At 42.3% G+C, this 23,157-nt stretch overlaps 3 protein-coding genes across 6 annotated transcripts; 2 read left to right on the forward strand and 1 right to left on the reverse strand.

Annotated features, from left to right (window-relative positions):
• Window positions 1–2,521: 2,521 nt before the first annotated feature.
• On the forward strand, window positions 2,522–8,914 carry impdh1a (IMP (inosine 5'-monophosphate) dehydrogenase 1a; the record flags this gene model as incomplete). 4 transcript variants are annotated; one of them, XM_079223225.1, is made up of 15 exons in its annotated part: window positions 2,522–2,620; window positions 3,187–3,235; window positions 5,453–5,554; window positions 5,779–5,853; window positions 5,985–6,191; window positions 6,314–6,401; window positions 6,523–6,722; window positions 6,949–7,039; window positions 7,164–7,259; window positions 7,410–7,553; window positions 7,767–7,908; window positions 8,022–8,165; window positions 8,269–8,352; window positions 8,654–8,670; window positions 8,811–8,914. In XM_079223225.1, the coding sequence occupies exons 1-15, from the start codon at window positions 2,523–2,525 to the stop codon at window positions 8,912–8,914; spliced, it is 1,641 nt and encodes a 546-aa protein (XP_079079351.1). In that variant the 5' UTR covers window position 2,522. The 4 variants fall into 4 exon arrangements, with proteins under 4 accessions (XP_079079351.1, XP_079079352.1, XP_079079353.1 ...); XM_079223226.1 differs by lacking the exon at window positions 8,654–8,670 and having other exon boundaries at window positions 8,811–8,840; XM_079223227.1 differs by lacking the exon at window positions 8,654–8,670 and having other exon boundaries at window positions 5,779–5,838; window positions 8,811–8,840.
• A 2,444-nt stretch (window positions 8,915–11,358) lies between these two features.
• On the reverse strand, window positions 11,359–15,750 carry prrt4a (proline rich transmembrane protein 4a; the record flags this gene model as incomplete). The annotated part of the gene is made up of 3 exons (XM_079223310.1): window positions 11,359–13,436; window positions 15,475–15,614; window positions 15,722–15,750. The coding sequence occupies 3 exons, from the start codon at window positions 15,748–15,750 to the stop codon at window positions 11,359–11,361; spliced, it is 2,247 nt and encodes a 748-aa protein (XP_079079436.1).
• A 4,224-nt stretch (window positions 15,751–19,974) lies between these two features.
• LOC306741613 (transmembrane protein 53) lies at window positions 19,975–23,082 on the forward strand. The gene is made up of 3 exons (XM_079223924.1): window positions 19,975–20,223; window positions 21,112–21,358; window positions 21,452–23,082. Exons 1-3 carry the CDS (start codon window positions 19,987–19,989, stop codon window positions 21,811–21,813), a joined length of 846 nt encoding a protein of 281 aa, XP_079080050.1. The 5' UTR covers window positions 19,975–19,986; the 3' UTR covers window positions 21,814–23,082.
• Window positions 23,083–23,157: the final 75 nt, after the last annotated feature.

Genomic DNA, 23,157 nt, shown 5'->3' on the forward strand with positions numbered 1-23,157 from the left:
AAACATATTTTTTCATAAATTTGACATACTCTTTTTCTTTTTGTTCAGAAAGTAACATGGTGTTTTGTGAAGGGGATGTGGCTTAATTATCATCAACAATATTATGAAAAGGGGATGTTGCTTGTTTCCTCCAGTGGGTGGGAGGGAGAGAGAGAGAAAGAAAGAGAAAGAGACTGGATAAGAGGCTTTTCTGGTTCAATCCCTCAGTAACTGTCACAAGCAGTCAGTCAGTCACCTGCAGATGATGGTGTCGAGGGCCCAGGAAACAAAGTTGCTCTCCTGTCTCAGTTTAATCCAAAGGTTTGTTGTTCACTACATTCACATTGACTACTGGACCAAACGGTGAACTGAAAGACAAAAAAAGAAAAGACAGGATGGAATTGTGTAAATTCATTCATTTGTTATATGACTCGTGGTGGTACAAATAACATTACCTTTAATTTTGCTGACGCTTTTCTCCAAAGAGATTTACATTTTTGCTCTATACACCGTAGACAGAGAACGGGGAGCAATTCGGGGTTAGGTGTCTTGCTCAAGGACACATCGACGTGGAGTAGTGGAGCTGGGGCTTGAGCCACCGACCCTCTGATTGAAGGACAGGCATGCTAACCACCGAGCCACAGTCGCCCCCGCAAATCTAACAGTTGACAACCAACAGTATTCTCCAAAGCCACTCTTAACTTCAGTCTAAAGGATCAATTATAACATGTTCTGCTTTTCTTCATGCACACACAGACACTATTTATGTCTGTCCTCTGTCTCAAATGAGCAAAGCTGGCAGCGTAATAGCATTCTGGGAGTTGACCTTTGTCTCATTCACAGTTCTGTCTCCTTGAGCTTTGCTAAAAAAAAAGAAAGGAAAAAAAAGCCCTCACACCTCTACACTCTGGTAATCCTCAGAGGGGAAAGTGTGTTCAAGTGTTATCCTTCTCTCCCTCAGCCCTACTGCCTCACTCCACCCTGCACACCCATCTCACCCCACCTCGCTGTACTAATGCTCCCAATCCTCTTTGTGGGAGAGTGACGTCTGCTACTGTCAGAAACAGAGTTAAGCTCGGCAGGCACTGGGAGAACAGAGTGGAGAGAAGCGCCGCAGATAACCAAGCAGCTCTGCATTCTGGGCCTCCAAGGGGACGAATCTCTGCCACCTAAGTAAGACCTGACTCCTCTTCAGCGGCTTCTCATGCCTCCGGCTGGGGGTTGTCATGGATTTCTAAATTTTGTGTGCCAAGATACTCAACTTCATCAACAGGTCAGCTGCGTGAGGACCTAGCTGGCCTTAAACTCCAGGGATGAGAGCTGACAAACTGGAATACAATCTCTTCTCAGGGCAAACAACTCACTTTCGAATTATTTCTGTTGCTGCTGCCTCTGCAGTTTTCAGATTTTACACGTTTTCAGAAAACGTAAATTTGTGAAATCTTGTAATAGCGGCTGTTTTGGTGAAACTGCTGCACTGGCCACAAAACAGATGCCGAGACAGCTTCCTCCAATGTCAGATGTGTCTGAAAGGTGTTTGTGTGGACATGTACTCAAAGCATTGGTTATTTATTAGGGCTTATAACTGAACAGCAATTTGAGTGTGTTGCTGTGTGTGGGACAATTATTAATTTTGTAAGAGTGTGACTTTGTCTGACTTGGAAACAAGTCAGAGTTGCTTGAAGAGTGTTTGTGTGTGTGTGTGTGTGTGTGTGTGTGTGTGTGTGTGTGTGTGTGTGTGTGTGTTAGTGAGTGGGGCCCTGTGGAGGCCGTAGCCCTGGATTTCTTGGAGATGGAGGGTCATGGTTATGACCGGTTTGGTGATGGGGAGAGGGACACTTATCAAATTGACTACCGGAGGATTGTAGGGGACATGGAACCAGCACGGCCACGCATCCCGAACAGAGATGGGGAACCAACTCAATCCTTCGGGTCCTTTGCCCACCCGACGCCACACGGACATGGGCATGAGACTGCAGCCCAGCGATACAGTGCGACACGTATCCAAGCTGGATACGAACCAGAGAGGTCAGTCTCTACTCTTACTCAGTCCATCCAAAGCTTTATAACTTGTATCTCCAGCAACAACGGAGATGTTTTCGCTTTGTAGCAGAGTCGGTTGTGTGCTTTTACAGGCCTGATTATCAGCTAACTGCAGCCAACCAAATCCTCTTACCTACTTCACTGCCGTCACAGGTGTATTGAAAGTTTTTCCAAAGATAAGAACGGATTTCTTTTGTTAGCGTTTCCTGTCTCCACTCCAACATTTGTAATAGGATCTGTTTACAGCATGTGCGTAAGAAACAGAGGTCAAGAATAAGACGGCAAAACAACATGTATGTCTTTGCACAAGAGATGAACACATCCAGACTAAACAAACATGCATTCTTTTTGTGACATTAGAATTATGCCCATTCATTATGATGCTCTGATGTACATGACATTAATTGTTGCATCTTTACACACCCTCCAAATATTCAGACCTGGTACTTAATACTTTTCAGTCACATTGTGTGTGCACATGTGCATTTTTCTATTTTAGCATGGCAGACTACTTGATCAGTGGAGGCACAGGTTATGTTCCTGAAGATGGATTAACAGCACAACAACTCTTTTCTATTGGCGATGGACTTACATACAAGTAAGTCCACAACAGAGATACATTTACTGCCTCATTTTATGGTATGACACAGTAAACACACGTGTGCACGTGCACTTATAGAATCACACGTTAGCGTTATGCAATGTCTTCCATTATTAAATGTTTAGTAATATCAGTGATGACACATCTGCTCTGGTTTTATATGGAGGATTATAATGAGTAATACTACTTTCAAGGATGACTCTGAGTGGGGTCACAACATTAAAAGCAATGTGTGAGTATTTGTGCATGTATCAGTGTGTTAATGGGTGTTGGTGTAGTTTCCTTAATGGAGGCTATATGCAGAGTTTATCAGAGTGCAGAGGATAAATGCAATGGGCTGAAAGGCTGACAGATTATGTCTGCTCACTGTCAGCTAAATTTAATAAACTGCTGCTTTGCAGGAATATCATGTGCGCTGTATAGTTCACATACACAACTAAAGCTGCATAATCCTTGTTTATGGTGATTGTTAGGAGTAATATTGATTATTCATAAAGACATGTCTAACTCTCCCAGTTCCAAAGCGAGATGTTCACATGTGTCTGTTTTGTCTCCCTTCTCAGTGACTTCTTGATCCTCCCTGGTTTCATAGATTTTACTTCTGCTGAGGTGGTACGTATCATTACACTGCTCTGCATATCACAAGCCACAAACAGGATACTGTTCCCTGGTTCACAGGATACCTTTTTCTTTTTTTAAGGTTCTTTGGACAAACATAATCAGTTACAATTCCTTTTTTTCATGTTCATTTTGGCATGTCATTACTTTGGGCCACAAACATGTTCTTGGCCTTGACCTCAATAAAACAAATGTTTACTGATATTTCATATTTCTGACAATATGTTGCATGCACGGACAGCTTTTGCTGTATGCAACCCTTATAATTCATCCCTAACTATCTGTTATGTTCCGTTGAGCACATGGTTGTTTGTTTGGCTTGCTTTGTTTTCGTCTTTGCAAGCTCTGCTGGGACATTAAATTAATTTCATGCCTGGGTCACATGGGTTTTTGCTGGATAGCAGGTGTTCAAAACAGACACACACTTGCGTCATTGAACACTCAGCAGTTGAATCCAACAAGTCAACCTCTAATCAGTGTAAACTGGTTCATAGGTTCATTCAATGCAAAATAAAAACCAGCCTCGGCATTTGGTTAACAAATGTGTTGCAGCTGCAACACTGTGGGGACGTTGTTTGTCGAAAATCATGTCATCAGTAGGCAGTGTTGGGGTAGTTACTCAGAAAAAGTAACTCGTTACAAGTTACTAGTTACTTCTGAAAATTGTAACTAGATTACTTTACTAGTTACTGCATTTGAAAAGTAACTTCACTACTAGTTACTTTACTTTCCATTTTTTTAAGCAAATGTCCAAATTAACCGCAAAGATACATGGACAAACATCATGGCCCTTTCATCACTTTATTTTCAATGTTCAATAAAGGGCATCTCTTAGCCTTTCCACATAGTGTATTGTAAACATGTAAAACAAAATGGCATACAAAACTCAGCCATTAACTTGAACAAACATTAACCCTGTTCACACTGTCTGACCAAAGAAGTATGCCTCACTTTAAAATCCACAAACAACAGGATACAAGAGGCTGCGTATGGTGGGGACATTCAGGTCAAACAGCATAACACATTAAAAACAGGCTTTTGGAAACATGAGACCCCACTAAACCAAATGGGGGCCGAGTCCTAAGAACAAAACCAACTTGTTATAGGAATCATTGTAGTGGTTTAAGAAAAATAGAAAAATGAATGGCACTTTTCCCCATAAAATAGAAACAGAAATGCACTTAACCCAAAAAATAGAAACTGAAAATGCAATTAAATAAACAGAAAATCCACTTCATCATTGCCTAAATAAACAGAAAGTGCACTATATCCTATGAAGTTAATCATTTTTCTCTATTCCCTAACCCTTCAAAATAGCGATTGTATCGCATGAGTAAAAGTCTCTTGAATCTTTTATCCGACAGCCTGCTCCTCCTTGGGGTCAGAACAATACTGCCCAGGCTGAAAAGCCTTTCGACAGTGTTGTAACTTGTTTTATGACATGATTTACTCTTATTGTGAAGAGCATGTAAACAGGAAGGGCTTTTACTTTGAAGGCATAAAGTACAATGATACGTGCTTGTTGACGCTAACTAATGGTGATGTTACGTATGGAAAATATATACATGTCGGGTGCAAGAGCGCATTCTCAATCGCTATAACAGTTGTAATACTGCAGTTCACCAGTAAAGTGATTCCGTTCATAACAGACGTGTCTTGTCCTCATTAGAAGCTCCACGTCATTACAGACAGGTGCACTTGATGGTATTGGAGTGTTGTATTGCTTTGCAATATCCTTAATCCTAGGGAACCTGGAGAGAACCTCCCAGTTGGATCCGGGCACTCCGTCTCCGTCTCCTCCATTCCCCGCTTCCCTCCTCCTACGCACCAGCAGCGACGTCACTCAAATCACTCAGATCGAGTTCTGTGATAGGTTGTTCATGCAGGAAGTGTCATGTGACTCGCGCGCCGCTAAAAGAGAACTTTTCGGACTGGTACAAATGTCTTGAGTAACGCAGGAACGCGCGTTACTGAGGTCTAGTAAAGTAGTGTAGTTACCAATATTTTGAGTGTAATGCGTTACTTTACTTCGTTACCTATAAAAGTAATTACGTTACTGTAATCCGTTACTTTGTAACTCGTTACCCCCAACACTGTCAGTAGGTCATAGCGAAGCATTCAAGGTTACATTTTAGATTTACTTTGTTCTAAGTGTTTACATGTGCTTTATGATCATAGCATTATTTTTGTTTCTAAATGCATATTTATTAGGATCTAACCTCTGCATTGACGAGGAAGATAACCCTGAAGACACCTCTTATTTCCTCTCCCATGGATACAGTCACAGAGTCATTCATGGCCATCGCCATGGCAGTGAGTACAAGCACGCAGCACACACACACACACACACACACACACACACACACACACACACACACACACACACACACACACACACACACACACACACACACACACCTCAACAGATTGCTCACTGAGTTTAGCATCCACCAAGTGCACAAGAACATTTTGGGCCCTGGATACTTTTTCGGTGTTATTTCATCAATTCATTCTTGTCTCTGATTGGCTGGTTTCAGTTGATGGGTGGGATTGGAATAATTCATCATAACTGTACTGCTGAGTTCCAGGCCAACGAGGTGCGCAAAGTTAAGGTAAGATGGACAAAGTCGACAAACACATGGAGTTACAGTTGAATGAGAAAGTCATCTGTGACACAATAAGATGGAAACTGTACACTTAATGGGCTATAATCATTCAACACTTGTGGTTTTGTTCTCACCAGAAATTTGAGCAGGGCTTTATTACCGATCCGGTGGTGATGAGTCCCCGACACACAGTGGGGGATGTGTTTGAGGCCAAGACACGCCATGGTTTCTCTGGGATCCCCGTAACAGAGACCGGCAAGATGGGCAGCAAGCTGGTCGGGATTGTCACCTCCAGAGATATAGACTTTCTGTCTGAGAAGGACCACGACAGACCGCTGGAGGAGGTGGGTGTATAGCTTATGTGTTTATGAGTGCATGTGTGTCAAAACATGATGTATGCATCAATCATGTGCTGTCAAAGAAATGGGTGGTATATTAATATACATGCACTTTGTTTTGATTGCAGGCAATGACAAAAAGAGAAGATTTAGTTGTCGCGCCCGCTGGAGTCACACTAAAAGAGGCTAATGATATACTGCAACGTAGCAAAAAAGGTACATCTGTGAAGTAGGTCACGTTACAGAAGAGCACAAGTCACCAGCACTTGGACTCAGATACAGGCTTCGGCTTTTCTCTTTCTTCTGTCACTCGTTTTTTTCACTCTGGCTCTCCTAGGAAAGCTCCCCATAGTAAATGACAGCGATGAGCTGGTTGCCATCATTGCGAGGACTGACTTGAAGAAGAACAGAGATTATCCTCTGGCTTCCAAAGACTCCCGTAAACAGCTGCTGTGTGGAGCTGCAATCGGTACAAGGGAGGACGACAAGTACAGACTAGACCTACTCATGCAGGCTGGGGTGGATGTGGTGGTCCTGGTAGGTTTTGACTGGGGTCTGACTCAGCTTTTGGTTTATTTGTGTCACACACTAGTCAGAAAGGTTATCAGAAAGGTTATCAGATGGGATGAATGTAGTAGCTTTGGGGTTTCTTGATGATTTTATTAAGTGTGAACTGCTCTAATTTACGTAAATATATCTATATATTTTAATTAGACATACAGTAGGTGCTTCATCTTTCATTGAAACTGTTTCATTTTAACAGGATTCCTCCCAAGGAAACTCAGTGTATCAAATCAATATGATAAACTACATCAAACAGAAATATCCTGAACTACAGGTAGTTGGAGGAAATGGTAAGCTCTCCTCATGTTTTTATGCATATGTACATTGGAAACACCCTTTAACCTTGTATTTGTATAACCTGTTATACCTCTGTCTATACACTGAGCTCTTATCTGTTTGTCTGTCCCCCTCTAGTGGTGACAGCTGCTCAGGCCAAAAACCTCATTGACGCTGGTGTGGATGCCCTGAGGGTGGGCATGGGGTGTGGCTCTATCTGTATCACCCAGGAAGGTATGTTAAAAAGGGCAGTACCGTAAACAACAGCTGGTTTAAGATAAACACTTGTGTACTCAAGAAAGCAAACACAACTGAAAATATAGATTATGCGTAATAAACCTAAAACAGGGTTGTAATACACAGTATTATGCTCTCGTTCCTCAGTGATGGCATGTGGACGGCCGCAAGGTACATCGGTGTACAAGGTTGCAGAGTATGCCCGACGTTTTGGAGTGCCAGTAATTGCTGATGGAGGCATTCAGACTGTTGGACATGTGGTGAAGGCTCTGGCCTTGGGAGCATCAACAGGTAGATACATGTTTTCTTCTGTGTACTACCGTTTCCTCAAGTCTTTGGATCATTCAGTGGACATTTGTTGTGATATTTTGAGCAGGATTCAGAAAGTCTGAAGGTGCTGTCACTGTTAGATAGCAACATAGTCTTTTTGTCCTTGCCTGTTTATCCTCCGCAATATGCATAACCGCATCCTATATTTTTGTCCTCCCATATTTCTGCCCTCAGTGATGATGGGGTCATTGCTCGCGGCTACCACTGAAGCTCCAGGAGAGTATTTCTTTTCAGATGGTGTCCGTCTGAAAAAGTACAGAGGAATGGGCTCCTTGGATGCCATGGAGAAAAATAACAGTCAGAAACGCTACTTCAGGTGAGGGAGTGGGGTTACAAAGGTCCTGAGGAAAATGTATAGTCATAGGATGTCACAATGATACCTTTATTTCTTTATCTCTCACTCTGTGTGAATTGTGTTTGTGTATCCAGTGAGGGAGATAAGCTGAAGGTGGCTCAAGGTGTCTCAGGATCAGTGCAAGATAAAGGCTCCATTCATAAGTTTGTTCCCTACCTCATTGCTGGTATCCAACATGGCTGTCAGGACATAGGAGCTAAGAGTTTATCCATTTTGCGGTAAGTTTGAAATGGTGTGTGTTTGTGTGTGTGCATGTGCCCAAGTGTGTAAATTTGTAATGTGTAAGGGCCTTTAGATATGAGCTGTGTGGTTTTGCACCAGGTCGATGATGTACTCTGGAGAGCTGAAGTTTGAGAAGAGAACCATGTCTGCTCAGATGGAGGGAGGAGTGCACGGCCTCCACTCGTAAGTCTGACCTCTGACCCCTGATCCCTGGTTTCTGACATTTCCCCTTCCTCTGGAACCCCTTCTTACTCTCTGTGTCTCTTTTCTGTATTCCCCTTTCTACTGTTTAAATAATTCTTTCATCATTGGTTTTCTCTCTGATTATTTACTTCATGACAGTAAAGGTACTAATGATGTGTGTCGGCTTCATTTGTATTCAGACATTTTCATCAGAAAACGTTTAAATGGAATTTATCTGTGCTTAGCAGCATCAAAATGTGTCTTCTCTCTTCTTCTTTTCTTACCCATGCTGTCACATTAGATATTCTTTTGTGCCATGTAAGTACATCCATGTGGTTATCACACCTGCATCTTCTTTGTTCATTTATTCATCTCCATCCAATATTGCTTTTATAGCAGGGAAATGTTATCTCAACACGGGAGACGCTTAACCTCTTCTTTTTCTCTTTCATGTTTAGTTACGAGAAACGACTTTACTGACACGGGAGGAAGAGGAAACACTCGAACAGGACCAAATGTCCCGTCCCCAGCAGCTATCAGCAGATGCACCGGGCGCATGTGATCAAACTACAAACAGAAAGCTGTTGTTTTAATGTAAAACCTACACAAATGTAAAACCTAAGACTGCTTTTTTTTGCATTCTCCCCTCTAGTTCTTGTCTCTCCCATCGCTGATCCCATCAAAGATAGACCAAACAACACACTTAAACCTCAATTTAAAGTTCAAACTTTACATGCAGTCACTTCTGCCCTTGAACTCTTTATCTGTCTTTCTTCCACTGTGCCAAGGTGCAGTGGAGTTCATGTAATTATCTGATCCTTTCAACAAGCAAACGGATGTTACTTTAGAATAAGCTCATCATTGCTGATCTAACGGGAGGCCCATCTCCTGGTTGACCTCTGAATTACACCCTGATCCAGGCGAGTAGGCAATACAACAAAGCTTGCAGAGGTGCAATGTCACATTTTCATGACATAATTTGTGTGTAGCGCAACATGCATTGACTTTTGGAGGACATCAAGCAGTTAGATACTTTATTTGGAGAATACAAATGTTTCCCAATTAATTTCAGAATAGGAGTAAAGTAACAGATACATTAAACAGCCTTATTACAGCTCTGTGCTGATATTTTGTGTATAAATATTACTTAACCATGAGGAAACATCTACATATAGTAAAATTGCGTTCTCATTATATTCTCACACCTGCTAGTTTAAGCAAACTATATATAATTTCTTTAAAAGATGAATATTTTGCTTTTACATAATGGATTCTCTGCTCTGATCACCCTGAATGTAATCTCACCTCCAGATTGGGATTCTTTGAATGTGCTGCTGCTGTTGCAAAAGTGACCAAAGTTTAGCATCAGCCTTAATTAAAATATTTGTGTCAAGGAGCGCTTTGTAAATTCATTGTAAATTAATTGTTCACTCTACAAACAAACTGTTTGGGTGATACAACAGAAAACTATACACACTTTACATTTCTGATTATCTGAATATCATTCCTGACATTATCCTCATTTTATATTTACAAATAAGTCTGAGTCACATTGGCTTGACATGTTGTAATCTTCCATAATTTAATTTAGCAAAAACACAGTGTTAATTACATGACTAGTGACTGTACATAATACATAATAAAGGTAGTTATTGTCTTTTTTTCAGGTTCATTTAAATATATATATATATATATATATATATATATATATATATATATATATATATATATATATATATATATATATATATATATATATATGTATATTGTGAGTCAATGAAATAGAGCGATAAAGTCAGTAAAGAAGGGTTGGAACGAAACAATGGCCCAGGATATATTTATTTATTCATGTAGTCAAAAGTTTTTTTGAAGTTGATTTATCATTTTTAAATGTAATTTCTTATTGTTCTGGATGTTACTCAACATATTTGGTATAACACAAGTTGTTCTATGATAAATAGTTTATCTTAATGCTATAGCTATACTACTAGCTGTACTGGTTGATCAAGTTTCTTAATCGCTTCTTATTTAAAGGTTACAGAAAATATTGTATTATTATATTTTCTTCCATAACCCGCTGGGTTCAAAATGATGTCTATGTTAATAGTGTTGGATGAATAAAGATAATGTTGACATGGGAGTTTAAAAATTGTTATAACAATTCTGTCAATTCACAAGTATAGAAAAAAGTGTTGTTTTTCTTTTCTCCACTAGAGGGCAAATATATTTTAATGTAACCACTTCACTTTTCACTTTCACCCTTTCACAAGTGTAAGATGATTGCTACTTTCTGACTGTAGTGCTGTAACATATTAAAGATACCACTCAAATGGTTGACTATAGAGGCAGTACACAAAAATCATCCTGTGTATGCGTGAATTTTCCTTGGATTTCCAAGTTTATTACACCACACTGGAATACTTTATGATAACCCAGTGAGAAAAGCAGTACATGCCAAAAGGTTGGCTAACTTTGGACACAATGCAATGGCCAGCAAGGTGCTGATCACGTGTCTGCAAAATATTATGCTTCACCATCACAAAGAGCTCCCTTCGGTGAATTACATTTTTATTTGTATAGTTATTGTTTAACACTGTAGATGAAACTATGTCAAAACAATCTCAATGGGGAAGAGGTCATGGTGACTTATCTTCTGAGCACATCAAATATTTTTCACTATCTAAAACGCAACAGTACATCAACGGTGTAGTTTGTTGACTAACTATTAAATAAGGCCATCCGTTAGCTGTAAATCCCTTTCAATTTCTCACTGCAGCTTCAAATATCACAAACATGTCAGTTGTACAAATATTAAAGCTGAGATGAACTGTGATGAAGACAGCCTTTAAAGTAAAGTTTTCAACATACATAATATCAAGAGTACAGTATTTATAGAAAATAAGTTAGGTCTAAATATTGTATCAATAATGTTAATTCTTTTTATTAGTTCACATAATTATCACAGGGTCACATGCATTTGAATCATAACTGAACATTTACAACTTTCTACAATTCAATGGTGTCACTGCAAACACTCAGAGTGTCAATTTGTCGGCACACATTGACAAACTCTGCCTGCACAGCCAGATCCCATTCCAGCTGTTTGCTCTCACTCAGGTGTCTAGTGCCTGCCAGGCGGCCAGATCCACGACTGTCCCGGGAGGCTAAGCTCAGGGTTCTGTAACGCCGGTGGTATGACAGGTGGGGGATTGCTCGGGGGAGGCTGCTCTGAGCAAAGTTTTGACCTCTGTTGGCCCACGAATGTGAGCGCAGCTTTCCGGTCTCCTTGGGATTGCTGCACAGGCCCTGTGTTGAACCAGAGACGCTCTCTTTCCAATCCCATTGCTCCGTTGACACTGGTGGCTTGCTGTGAGATGTCAAAGAACTCTGTGGCTGGGAAGGTCTTGAACTGGAGAGGACGTTGTCTTGCTCCATGTCACCACAAGAAGAGGTTCGGTATAGGGCATTTTCTATAGAGCTAGGACCTTCCTGTAATGCACCCTGGCTAGGAGAGCCCAAAGAGAGGCTGGAAGAAGCATGGAAGAGTCTTGGCCAACCAAAGATACTGCGAGAGAATAGGGATTCATTGAACAGAGCCTGGTCAATGCTGCGGGACAGGTCTATGGGAGATGGGGGCCGCAGATCAACAGTTGAGTAATTCTCCATTCCTAGGCTACCCAGTGACCATAGCTGAGACTCAGCTGCATTTGTTGGCTGGTGCGGTGGGCTTGGGGGTACAGGGAGAGGTAGTACAGTGCTCTGGGCTTGGCTGGACTTGGGGACAAGCCCATTCCCAGGAGGATCCACTATTGAGAAAAGAGGAAGAGCCTCTGACTGTCCCTTTGTTATAACATCACAGACCACCAACTTTTCCTGCTTACCCTGGGACCAAGAATTGTGAGAGGAGAGGACAGGAGAATCTGCACCTCCCTGAGAGGGCAGGGTGAGCCTTCGTGAAGGGGAGCTACAGGAGAGGCGGGACCAAGATCCTGGCCGGGGGTTAGTTATGGTCTTAATAGAGGAGTTGTTTTGACAGAATAGAGGGTGTGAACCAATGAGAGACAAACCTAGACACACTCCAATCTCACAGACCCTACTGCCTACTTGGTAGCCCCACCAGGGCCAGGGCTGGAACCCATAGCCATCGACCCCGCCCAAACCAAGGGCATGCAGGATCCCATAAAACTGGAGGCCTCCACACCCTAACAAACACAACGCAGCCCCTAATCCAGCTCCTGCTGCCCTTCCCCAGTCCTCCGCTTTGGCAAAGGGGCAACGTGTAGGTGACATCACTGCAGAAGATCCTCCACTCTCTCCATTGTCATTCAGCCGGTAGATGTGTTTAGTGTTGAATTGCATCAAGCAGTAGAAGACGAGGTAGGAACATGAGAGAAAGATGGTAAGACATACAAACACACCCTGAGGAAATAGCAGGATCATTGAGGGGAGGCTGTGGAAGAGCTGAAGCATGCCAACACACCCAAGAGAAACCCCAGAATACAGCATGGACATACACAGTAACAGGCACGGTCTGGGAAAAGCTGAGAACAAGGTGGAATTAGCAAGTGGGAATGAAAGATCCATGCGTGAGCGTAAGGAAAGAATAATGAAGGCGAGGGAGAAGGCTGAAATCAAGCAGGGAAAGGGCAGCTCAGAGAGCAGCAAAGAGCCCAGAGGGGGAAGCCGATCTTGGTGATTGTAAGCATCATAAAGCAAACAGAAAGCTTGGATCCCTGCAAACGCTAGAAGGAACAAGTGTAGCAGGGTGAAGTAGGGGCTTCCCGGGGGACACCGCAGGGGCAGACCTAACAGGCAAACCACAGAGATTAGGCCAAATACAGTAAAAACAGACCCTAGGCCATAGACGTGTGCTTCCCATGCAAATCCCCATGTGGCGAGGGCAGAGTTCCAGTCCGAATACAGAGGGACGAAAAGGACAGAGCTGAGAGTCAGATCGGGGCGCACGGACTCGGGGGTAAAGTCATCTGGGTAGGTGGGAGTCCAGGACTGGTTTGATGTTTTGCAGGGTGTGGCAGGCGTGCCACTGGTCTTTGGGAGATGCGGGTCATCATTCTTGGAGTCATCTGCAAAAGCAAGAACGATACATTTAAACATTACCAACAAACTAATTTGTTGTGTCAACAGAGTCCGAAGAATAGACATTTTAAACGCAGACATAACTGAATGTGTTAAGTGGGAATATTGAGAATGTATGCTAACACACTAAAATAAGAGGATAAACATTGCTAAACTTATCCTGTGGAACATCAACATTAGCTTTGTCATTATGAGCGTGTTAGCATGCTGATGATGATTTTAATTATGGTGACATTAATTTACAGATGAATCCATCATAGTTCGAATGAATACAGGCCAAAGTGAATTATATGCACTGTATTTTTATCCAAAAAGAGAGCAGGGGAGTATCTGCCATGTGTGAAGTTAATCTATAATACAACAGAGCAGGCTTGTAACTGGGATTCTCTAACTGGGTCACAGAGAGAGGGAAAATGAGGAAGTAGTGTCGAGAGAAAATGTGTGTTGATTAGCCAGTATTGACCTCATTGATGCTCTCATTCTGTGTGACTATTATTAAGCACGGCCACAAGGTGCACGGCCACAATGTTGCATTCTTTCTACAAGAACATGCCAAGGTATTCAAATTTCATAACTGACTATGATTATGTAACCAATAACTAATGTAAGCATCTCATTCTCTTGGTGAAATAACGTTCAGAGTAAGCTGTATGACACCAGATACTGGTTATAACTGGGATGTGTTTGGTCCTCCATTTGCAGAGGAGGGATTGTGTCAAAGCAGAAGCAGCAAACTGTAGTATTTGATATATTTACTCTCCAAACTGGCAGTAAGGTTGTGTCTATACAGTTATTGTGTCTGATACTGTTATGAGTATCATTATTGAGAATAGACATATTTATTTGTTTCCTCATTGCATTTGTGTCCATAGTCTATACTTACAGCATGTTACAAATGAAAATGCCAAATATTTAATTTAGATAATAGGGTTTTAAACTAAAGTGTACAGTTGGCACGAGGAAAGAGCTATTGATTTGGTTTGTGTGTAAAATTGTGACACAAAAATAAAATGTTTAGAAGTGCTTAAAATGAAGTGTCTGCTTTTGCAAGAGTGGCAACATATTTTGTATTTTGTATATTTGTTCATGGTTTTTGTGTGTAGAATTTCAAAAATTGTGTTTTAGCAGTCGCAAACTGCAAATGCTTCGTCAACTTGAGGAAGGGTAAGTTCTCACAGAGTTATGTCAAAGCCCTCCTCCCTCGATGCTTGTGGACACAACACATCATTTACTTTGACAAGTGAGTGCCATCAAGTGTGTGTGTACAGTAAATACTGAATGTGCAGGTGTGCACCACATTATCCAGTAACCTTTGGGTGTGGGTAATGGACACTGACTGAATGAAATGTTTTGACATCAAAAAGATAGAGAGAATCTGTGACCAAATGATTGAGAGAGAAGGAGAGGGGAGAGAGGTTTTTGAGGCGTGTGAAAGCTTGGGGGCTTGTGGGGATTCTGTAATGTGAGTGTAATGTGTCTGCCAGCAGAATAGCTATCATAAACAAGTGGCAAATAGTAACTGTGATTGGTGTTAGGTTTAGTTAATGATAGATGCTCTAAATATATTTAATTTAATTCAAGACTTACCTTTATCTGCCTCCATGCTTACAACTCCTCTGTTTAAAATATCACCCATAATATCAATCAATCCATCTCCGGTCTCTTTCACTGGGACTGTACCCTCCTGTGTCCCTTCTTGCGTGACAACAGCAGGGCCTGTGGTCTGTTCCCAGACAGCTACTGGTGGAGTGGAGCGCTCAGGGCTCGGCCCAGTTCTAGGAGACAGTGGTGAAGCGAAGTCCGGAACTGATGGCAGTGATCCAGACAGAAGAGAAGGTAACTGTCCATCAGTCGTGACATTCTGAGAGGCTGAGAATGTTGGCGGATTCTCTCCTGTCTGTGTTGAAGACAATATGGATTGAGTATTTGTCTCAGCTGGCTGGTACTTTAATGTTTGTTCCTGGGTGGATCGAGGTAGTGCTCCTCCTGATGAGGATCTTGTTGGTTGTGTGCTCTCCTTCTCACCTTCTGTATCAGAAGGTCTGGATATGATAAGTCCCTTCTCATTAGGATACAAACGTGATGTCTCTGTGCTCTCCTGGAAATCAATGTATTCACCAATCACACCTTGACTATCGTATTCCTCAGATGACAATTTGGGCCAGCTGTCAGGCAGACCCAGGAAGTCAACATTCTCGGTCCCAGAAATGGGATTCCCCGGTGCTAAACCAGATCCACGTGGTCTCTGTGATGGCTGTGTGAGACGCCGTACTGCTGTGTCGGTGTCTGGATGTTGTGCATCCTTAACATTTTCTCCAGTGAAGGCTATGACATGAAGTGAGAGAGGTAAGGAGAGGGGGAGAAGAAAATATAGATTCCACAGAGAGTGCATGGCGAGGGTCTACAAATACCACTGCAAAGTCACATGCTGAAGGCTTTGAGGGGTATTGTCCTGTCACAAGCTTGACCGATCTTTGACCTCAGATCTCTGAGGGATCTCATGCTTAACACACCTGGGGGTGTGGGGGTGGGGAGAGAAAGGTAAATCACAATCAAGACGCAGTCTATGCAACCACTCATCAAACATTGTGCATTTCTAGGATATTTGCAAGAAATAACTTGTATTTCTGTATATAGGTCGAGTACTAAAATGCAAATATGAAAGCATTCAAAACCTCATACCCTTTCCCCTAGAAAGTCCCATAACATACACACAGTACACACGTCAAATGGTCATTATAACGAGAAATTAAGAGACGTTAAGTACACAACATCTTTCTTACCTCATCATCAGTCCACTCTGCTGCAGCCTCTTTAAACATGTATGCTCCTTCGTGTTGCTGCTTGCCTGCAATCTCTCTCTGCGTAGCACTCTGTGTCCTTTCATACTCACTGTGCTGTGCCTCTCTTCTCTCCATCAGTCGACACATGGGACAGACCCCACCTCCTCGAGACAACTCCCGCTGTCCCACTCTCTGCTGCTGAACTGATCTGACAGTCAGATTGACTGTTTGCACGATCCCATTCTCCTAAATGTGAGGCATCATCCACACCACACTCAGTATCATCGTTTACTGCTGTTTCTTTTCATCACATCCCTCTGGTGTGTATGTGAACTGTGTGTGATCTTTAATATATGAGAAGAGAAAAGAAGAGACAAAAAGAGAAATTAAGAGAAGAGAAGGACAGGGAAGAGACAAGAAGAGAAGAAATAAGAAGAGAAAAGAAGGACAGAAAAAAAGTAAAAAGGCGTAAATATGTAATAGGGGCCAACACATGCTCGTCAACCATCAGGCAGGCAGTGCCCTGCACTGAACTAACCAGTGCTACAGTTCAATACACACTATTGACTTTAATTTAGAACGGATGCTGTGCCCTTCCTCTTAAAGTGGCCATCACTCAGTTTGTGTCACGAACAGTAGTTAAATGACGCAGGAAATTCTCTTTGAATGGCAGACGTGCATAATGTATGATAGTGGTTACGTGTACATACAGTACCTCTGAACCAAGAGGATGCACTTTTAACAGAGAATATCTAACCGGAATTCTGTAATGACCACTTGTGACCTTGTTGCCATGTCATTATTGTGGGAAGAACCTTTGACTTGAATGATCTCTCTCTGATGTTGCCATGCTCACTTTCCTTATTTTCTTGTTCATTGCGTGTAGTTTTAACCCAGTGGGGGAAATCCAATAGCCTCGTGGCCTATTTATATTCCCAAAGGTAGTTCTAAAATAGACAATGATCCACTTACCTTTGGATGCATTTAAAGTTAGAGAGTTTAAAGCATATATTCACACATCTGTGCCATCTCTTTGAGGCTGAGGCACTGAAAAGTCCTCCACTGATCATTTCTGAACTAGCAGGACACATATTTTTTCAAGCCAGAATTATTGTTGTGTGTGCATTGTGCCAAAAACACATTGATTCTACTTCCATCCAAAAATATTTGATAAATACAAATCTGCCAAACATATATTTAGCACCACACACCAAAACGTAAAGGCTGATTCTTCATGCCAAGAATGGAGTTGGCTGTGACAGTGAATACCACAGTCAATAATAAAGAGAGCAGTTTACCAACTGTCTCCAAAGTTTATACAGTCAGTCAGTGATGAAGATAAGAGCTTCCCAAGGGGTGTGATCAACCCGCTGTCCTATGAGGACACAGGAAAGCACCAACCCAGCCGTAACTAAAGAGACTGGATAGGAACAATGACAGGCCAAACATATGAGCTCAGTGAGGGACATGGCCAAATTATTGCCGCCTCACACTTGCTATCCTAATTCATTGGGCAACGGGTTTCTGTTTAGACAAGTCATCCTCCAACAAGACAAAGTCAGCAGGGATTGGGGTCCAGCTGGGAATGTGGACAGTCAGGACAAGACACAGAAACAAAGCTGCACAAGCAAAGAAAAAGAGGATAAAAACAAGGTGCACTGCTGGGATGAAGGGTGATAACGTTTTATGTTGTGTATAGCATGTCCATGTGAGCAGATAAAGCCCTCTAGCTGATTTGACCTTTAACCTTGATCACATTTCTCCTTTGTCATTAAATCATCAAATCAGCCAGACCCAAAACACAGGTCCAACAGTGTCACACTTCCTCTTCAACATTTATAATCTTTGTGCATTTGTAAATGCTAATTCCAAATGTACAGATTGCATTTATGAGTGTAGTCCTTTTAAGGGTTAATAGAGGTGAATTAACCCGCAGACAAAATCACAACCACAACCAAAGATTTGGGATAAAATTTGGAGGAAGGAAGCTCATATGAATATTTGGAAAATAAAGCTAATGCCACTCTGAAGGAAAGTAGTCAAACATGTCCTGTTGGCCTCACTGCTACCCGTCACGATCTTAGTTAAGTTTGTTTCCGGTTTTATTTTGAAATTATTTAGCTTTTGTATGTTTTCCCGCCTTTGTAATTGTCTGCCCCACCCCTGATTACATCTTCCTGTGTCTGCTCACCTCTACCTACCCGTGTGTGTATTTAAACCCTGTGTTTCTGTGTTGGTATCGCTTGTGCACGTGGCCGTTTACCTGCTCCTTTTGCGCGTTTTAGTTTGACTTTTGGATGTTCAGTTTCTTATTTTTCCACTCGCCTTAACTACTGTGTAAGTTTTGTTTTGCACATTTTCTTCATCCTTCTCAGGGCTCTCAAGTTTTTAAGACAGGTAAGCGTGACATCTCTCTCTGTCTCCCCCCGGCCGCGCCTCCGGGGGGCGGGGGGGGGCACGGCCGGGGTTACATTTCACCCAGATACAACAGATACGTTTTTCTGATTGGCTATTCGTGTAGCCCGTTTCTTTTTTTTGATTGGCTGATGAGTGGCACCTCGCGGCAGAAATCCAGGGGATTCGGGGGAGACGTGCTTGATTCCTCCATGGTGAGGGCAGCGCGACCAGGTCATGTTTGTGCGCTGCGGCACATTAAATAGCCTAGAGTTTTTTTTCAGCGTGAGAAATACGATGTGTGGCGGGAGGGCGTGACTTAAGACCGAAATGCGTGACAGTCACGCTCAATGCGTGAAACTTGAGAGCCCTGCCTTCTGCTCGGCTCCCCAGTGTCCACCTTTCCTTCCCTGTCGGTGACGTCTTTGATACCAACATGCGCTTTATAAACGCTTTAGATGGGAGGAGCGCGTCAGAGGAGGGATGGGTATATCCCAGACTGGTTAGGCTGGTTCGACTTCTTTGAGTTTCTTTGTTTGCCCAGCACTTTATGTCCGAAGGAGGGCAGTATTTAGCTCAAGCTGCGACTTGCACCCAACTGATGGCAACACTCATCCGATGAAGAGGGAAGAGGAAGAGTGGGGACGCGATCACTTCGCTGGAAAACACTGACTTTTTAGCCTCGCTGACCTTAAACTGTGGCCAATAACGTGGTTTGGAAAAGCGCCCTGGCGGCCATTAACTAGCTAACGTTGGCGCATCATTGGCACACAAACACACTCAGGTTAGTAGCTCCGCCAGCAGAGAGGATAAAGTTACAATCCGTTTGGCCGTCGCGTTAAATTAACTTGACTCACGTGGCGAAGGCGTTTGTTCTTATACATTGTAATTATGCTGGTACGTTATTGCCGTTATATACGACTTAAATTTGAGAAGACACAATTTAAGCTAAATGAATGTGATTAAAAGCTGCTGTTCTTTGCAGACTATAACGTTAGTTTACCATTTTTAGATGTAATAATGCTGCCGTTTGGTTAATCCAGGAATGGAAATGTCTTGACTTTAATCCATTATGTTTGTCCATGATGATGTTTGATCAGTGATGGGTGAATAGAACATACTATCACAGCCTGTTACAAAGTGTCACTACACATTTTTGGGTGACCTGAAACATGTTATCTGCCACTGGCAACACATTTGTAGCCAGTGACAATTTCATTTCCTTGTTGATAATGTGAGTAGCTTTGTCATTGTAATTCACTTGTTTTCATTCTTGTCCTTTTTTAATTTTTTTTTTTATGTTCCTCTTTTGCAGACACGCATCACATTTCATCTGATGGGAAGCCTGGCAGCAGCTACCATGTTGGGCAGGGCCGTCATGAGCAGAGGCATCACTGCCCATCGCCTCAGTAAGAATGTAACGTTCTACATCAATGAATTGGCTCCTCCAGTCTCACAATGTCAGACCAAAGTCTCCGAGGACCATAAACCCCTCATGCTCATGCTGCCCTGGTTGGGTTCACGTCCCCAAGCTGTGGCTAAATACTGTGAAATCTACTTCCGCACCGGCTATGACGTGCTTGTAGTAGAGAGTGAGGTAAGGACAATGCATATTGTAAATGCATGCAGGATGATTCACAAAAATACACAATAAGGCTGATACTATACATAGTCAGTGCTTTGTATCACAACCAGAAATAGATGCTAGTTTTAGCTCAACTTAAGCCAACTTCATGAAGTTTGACTATTGTATTACGTTTCATCATATTTTTTTACAAAGTTTTTTTACTACTTTTCCACAATACACAAACGTAAGACGAAACAAGGCACATCAAAAGGTACATATAGGCACTTGGAGATATTTCAAATAGAGATATCAATGGCATGTTTTGTTAACAGTAGAGGGTGACACATATGTACATGCACAGATGGATACATATTGTACCCCACAAATAGAATTCTCCCACATTCCCTAATGTGACCAGTGAGAAGAGGAAAAAACTGAGAGGGTAGACTACAGGGTTACGTTTCATCTTATGTTAACAGGATAGCTGTGGATGCCCTTTCCCTAGGTTAGCTATTAGAGTGTAAACAAGATAAGGAGCCCCTGTATTTAACACCAGATGTATGTTGAGCAAGACAAAGGTATGCTAAATGCATTCAACAAAATTTTTCTTCGTCTCCTGTCGCGTCTGAATGAGCTATCGGACGCGCCCTCTTAGTTCCTCATTAATACAGTTGTATTAAAGGGCATATGGGAGCTTATTAAGTTGCAAAGGTTTATGTCTGGATAAGAGCGTCAAAATCCTGGTTGGTTATCAGGTCGTTACCCAGGAACTATCGTTTACACTGCCGCTTTTACGATCAGTCATCAATGTAAGGACTCAGAAGGTATATCTGTAACCTCTGTGATTGCTGACAGTAAAGTCTATAAAAGGATGGGCCCTGAACTCGGACTGCCTAAAGCCAACTATTTTTACTCCAGGTGCAAGAGTTCCTGTGGCCTCGCTGGGGTCTCGATCATGGAAGGAGGTTGCTGGAGTTGCTCCAGAGTGAACGCTTCGTGTCCCGCCCACTGCTTATCCATGCCTTCTCTATCGGTGGCTACACATTTGCTCAGCTGCTGATACATGTATCCCAGGACACAAATAAATACCAGGCGCTCACGGAGAGGATCAAAGGCCAAATCTATGATAGCCTTGTGGTGGGTTCGGTGGAGACAATGGCTACAGGTCAGTGCAGCATTGACATTATTTAAGACTTTACATTTTATTTATACATTTGAGGGCTGCAAATAACGTGTGTTGTTTCTCCTCTCTGCCCAGGTCTAGCCAAGACTGTATTTCCACGATGGGAGACTCCGATAAAAAAATTAAGCCTGTTATACTTTGACATGTTCAGACGCCAGACGGTGGACTACTTTAACAAAAGCATTGATACTTTTTGGAACTCTCCCGTCACTGCACCTGCGCTGTTCTTCTTTTGCGAGAACGATGCATTGAGCGACCCACGAGCCATGGAGGAGCTGATTGATCACTGGCGGAAGCGTGGGATAGACCTCACAGCCAAGAAGTGGGAGGACTCGACCCATGCAGGTCACCTAAAGAGGCACCAAAAAGAGTATCTGACCACCCTCGAAATGTTCCTCCACTCACTCCGCTTCGCCCCCCTGAAGGCCAAGATGTAAGATGATTACATTACAACACAAACCATATAAGCGTGACTTTTGTCTAAAGTATGTAGTAGCATATGATGTGTTCTCACAATTCCTTGCAGGCTCACTCATCAGAATGTATTGCAACTAACGACTGAGCTGAACACGCATCTGTTTAAAAATATTTAGTTGAGTGAAAATTGTAAACAAATTTCTTCAGAGTTGTATGACTCAATATATACAGAAACCAATATAGCTTGAGTTCTTGGTAATCTTTTAAATCTGTCTGGCTGAGCTCAGACCTGGGGCTGCTGTCAAAGTCCTTTTTGCTTTGGAAGGTTCCTAGCAGAGTGACATGACCCGGAAGTATCTTTAGTGGCCGCCTGGATCTTAATAGGTTCGTTCGAAATGAGCCAGTCCTGCGCAGAATCGATCACCGGCGATCGGTGCACAATGCATTCTGTCTGACTTGATCCCGACGTCATGCACACGTGGTCGACGATAACCAAACAAAAACCTCCACTGACTGCGTGACCCAATGCATGATGGGGAAATGCCTGGCTGTCGCCAGATCAGAGAGCTGATTGGTTCTTAGATTTGACAACAAACGCCACATTTTGTAGAAAATCCTATCTTTCTGTGTAGTTCTAATACTTGACGCTCGATTGTTGGCTGTTCTCAGGTTTAATGTGTTGAAACTATAACGAAGGAAACGAAGCTAGGTCAAATTTAAGTTACTTGAATTAAAACGTGGAGCAAGCAGTGGTGTGGGGAGACATCTGTCTGAGAGAATGAAGGAGGTGGAGGAAGGGCATTTTGTTGGGAGACATAAGGCATTGGTTGACTGGGAGCTTCCTGCCGCAAAGAATGAAAGCCAGGTACATATAACCCTACATGGGTCATAACACTAGTGAGTACATTGATGTATGGTACCTTCTCGTCAATACTCCTGAAATATGTTGCAAATTGTTTCCCGAAGCCTTTGTGTATGCACTATATTTTCTACTTGCTCTAAGCCAAAACATAATTTTGTCACTGCACAACCTCATATTTACACAAATGACTCCAGGCACTTGGTTCTTCTGATGGTCTACCGCTGCATAGAAGAATGTCTTACTCCACAACAAATAACACGTTGACGGTGCTGACCACAACATAGTCTTGAGACAACGACAGCGTAGTAAGCGTCAGTGTAAACCTGTACAAATGACGGTGTTTTTACAAACTACCAAAGCAGTAAGTGACGGGTTTGAATTGTTCTAACCTTTTACAAATTAATGGAATGTCTGTTATTGAAAATGTGCCTATAATATTGTAAGAATTTGTCTGATAACTTATTTGTGCAATAAAATCGTTAACAATTCTTTGTCGATGTTA

Source organism: Taurulus bubalis, assembly GCF_910589615.1.
Source record: "Taurulus bubalis genome assembly, chromosome: 9".
NCBI lineage: Eukaryota > Metazoa > Chordata > Actinopteri > Perciformes > Cottidae > Taurulus > Taurulus bubalis.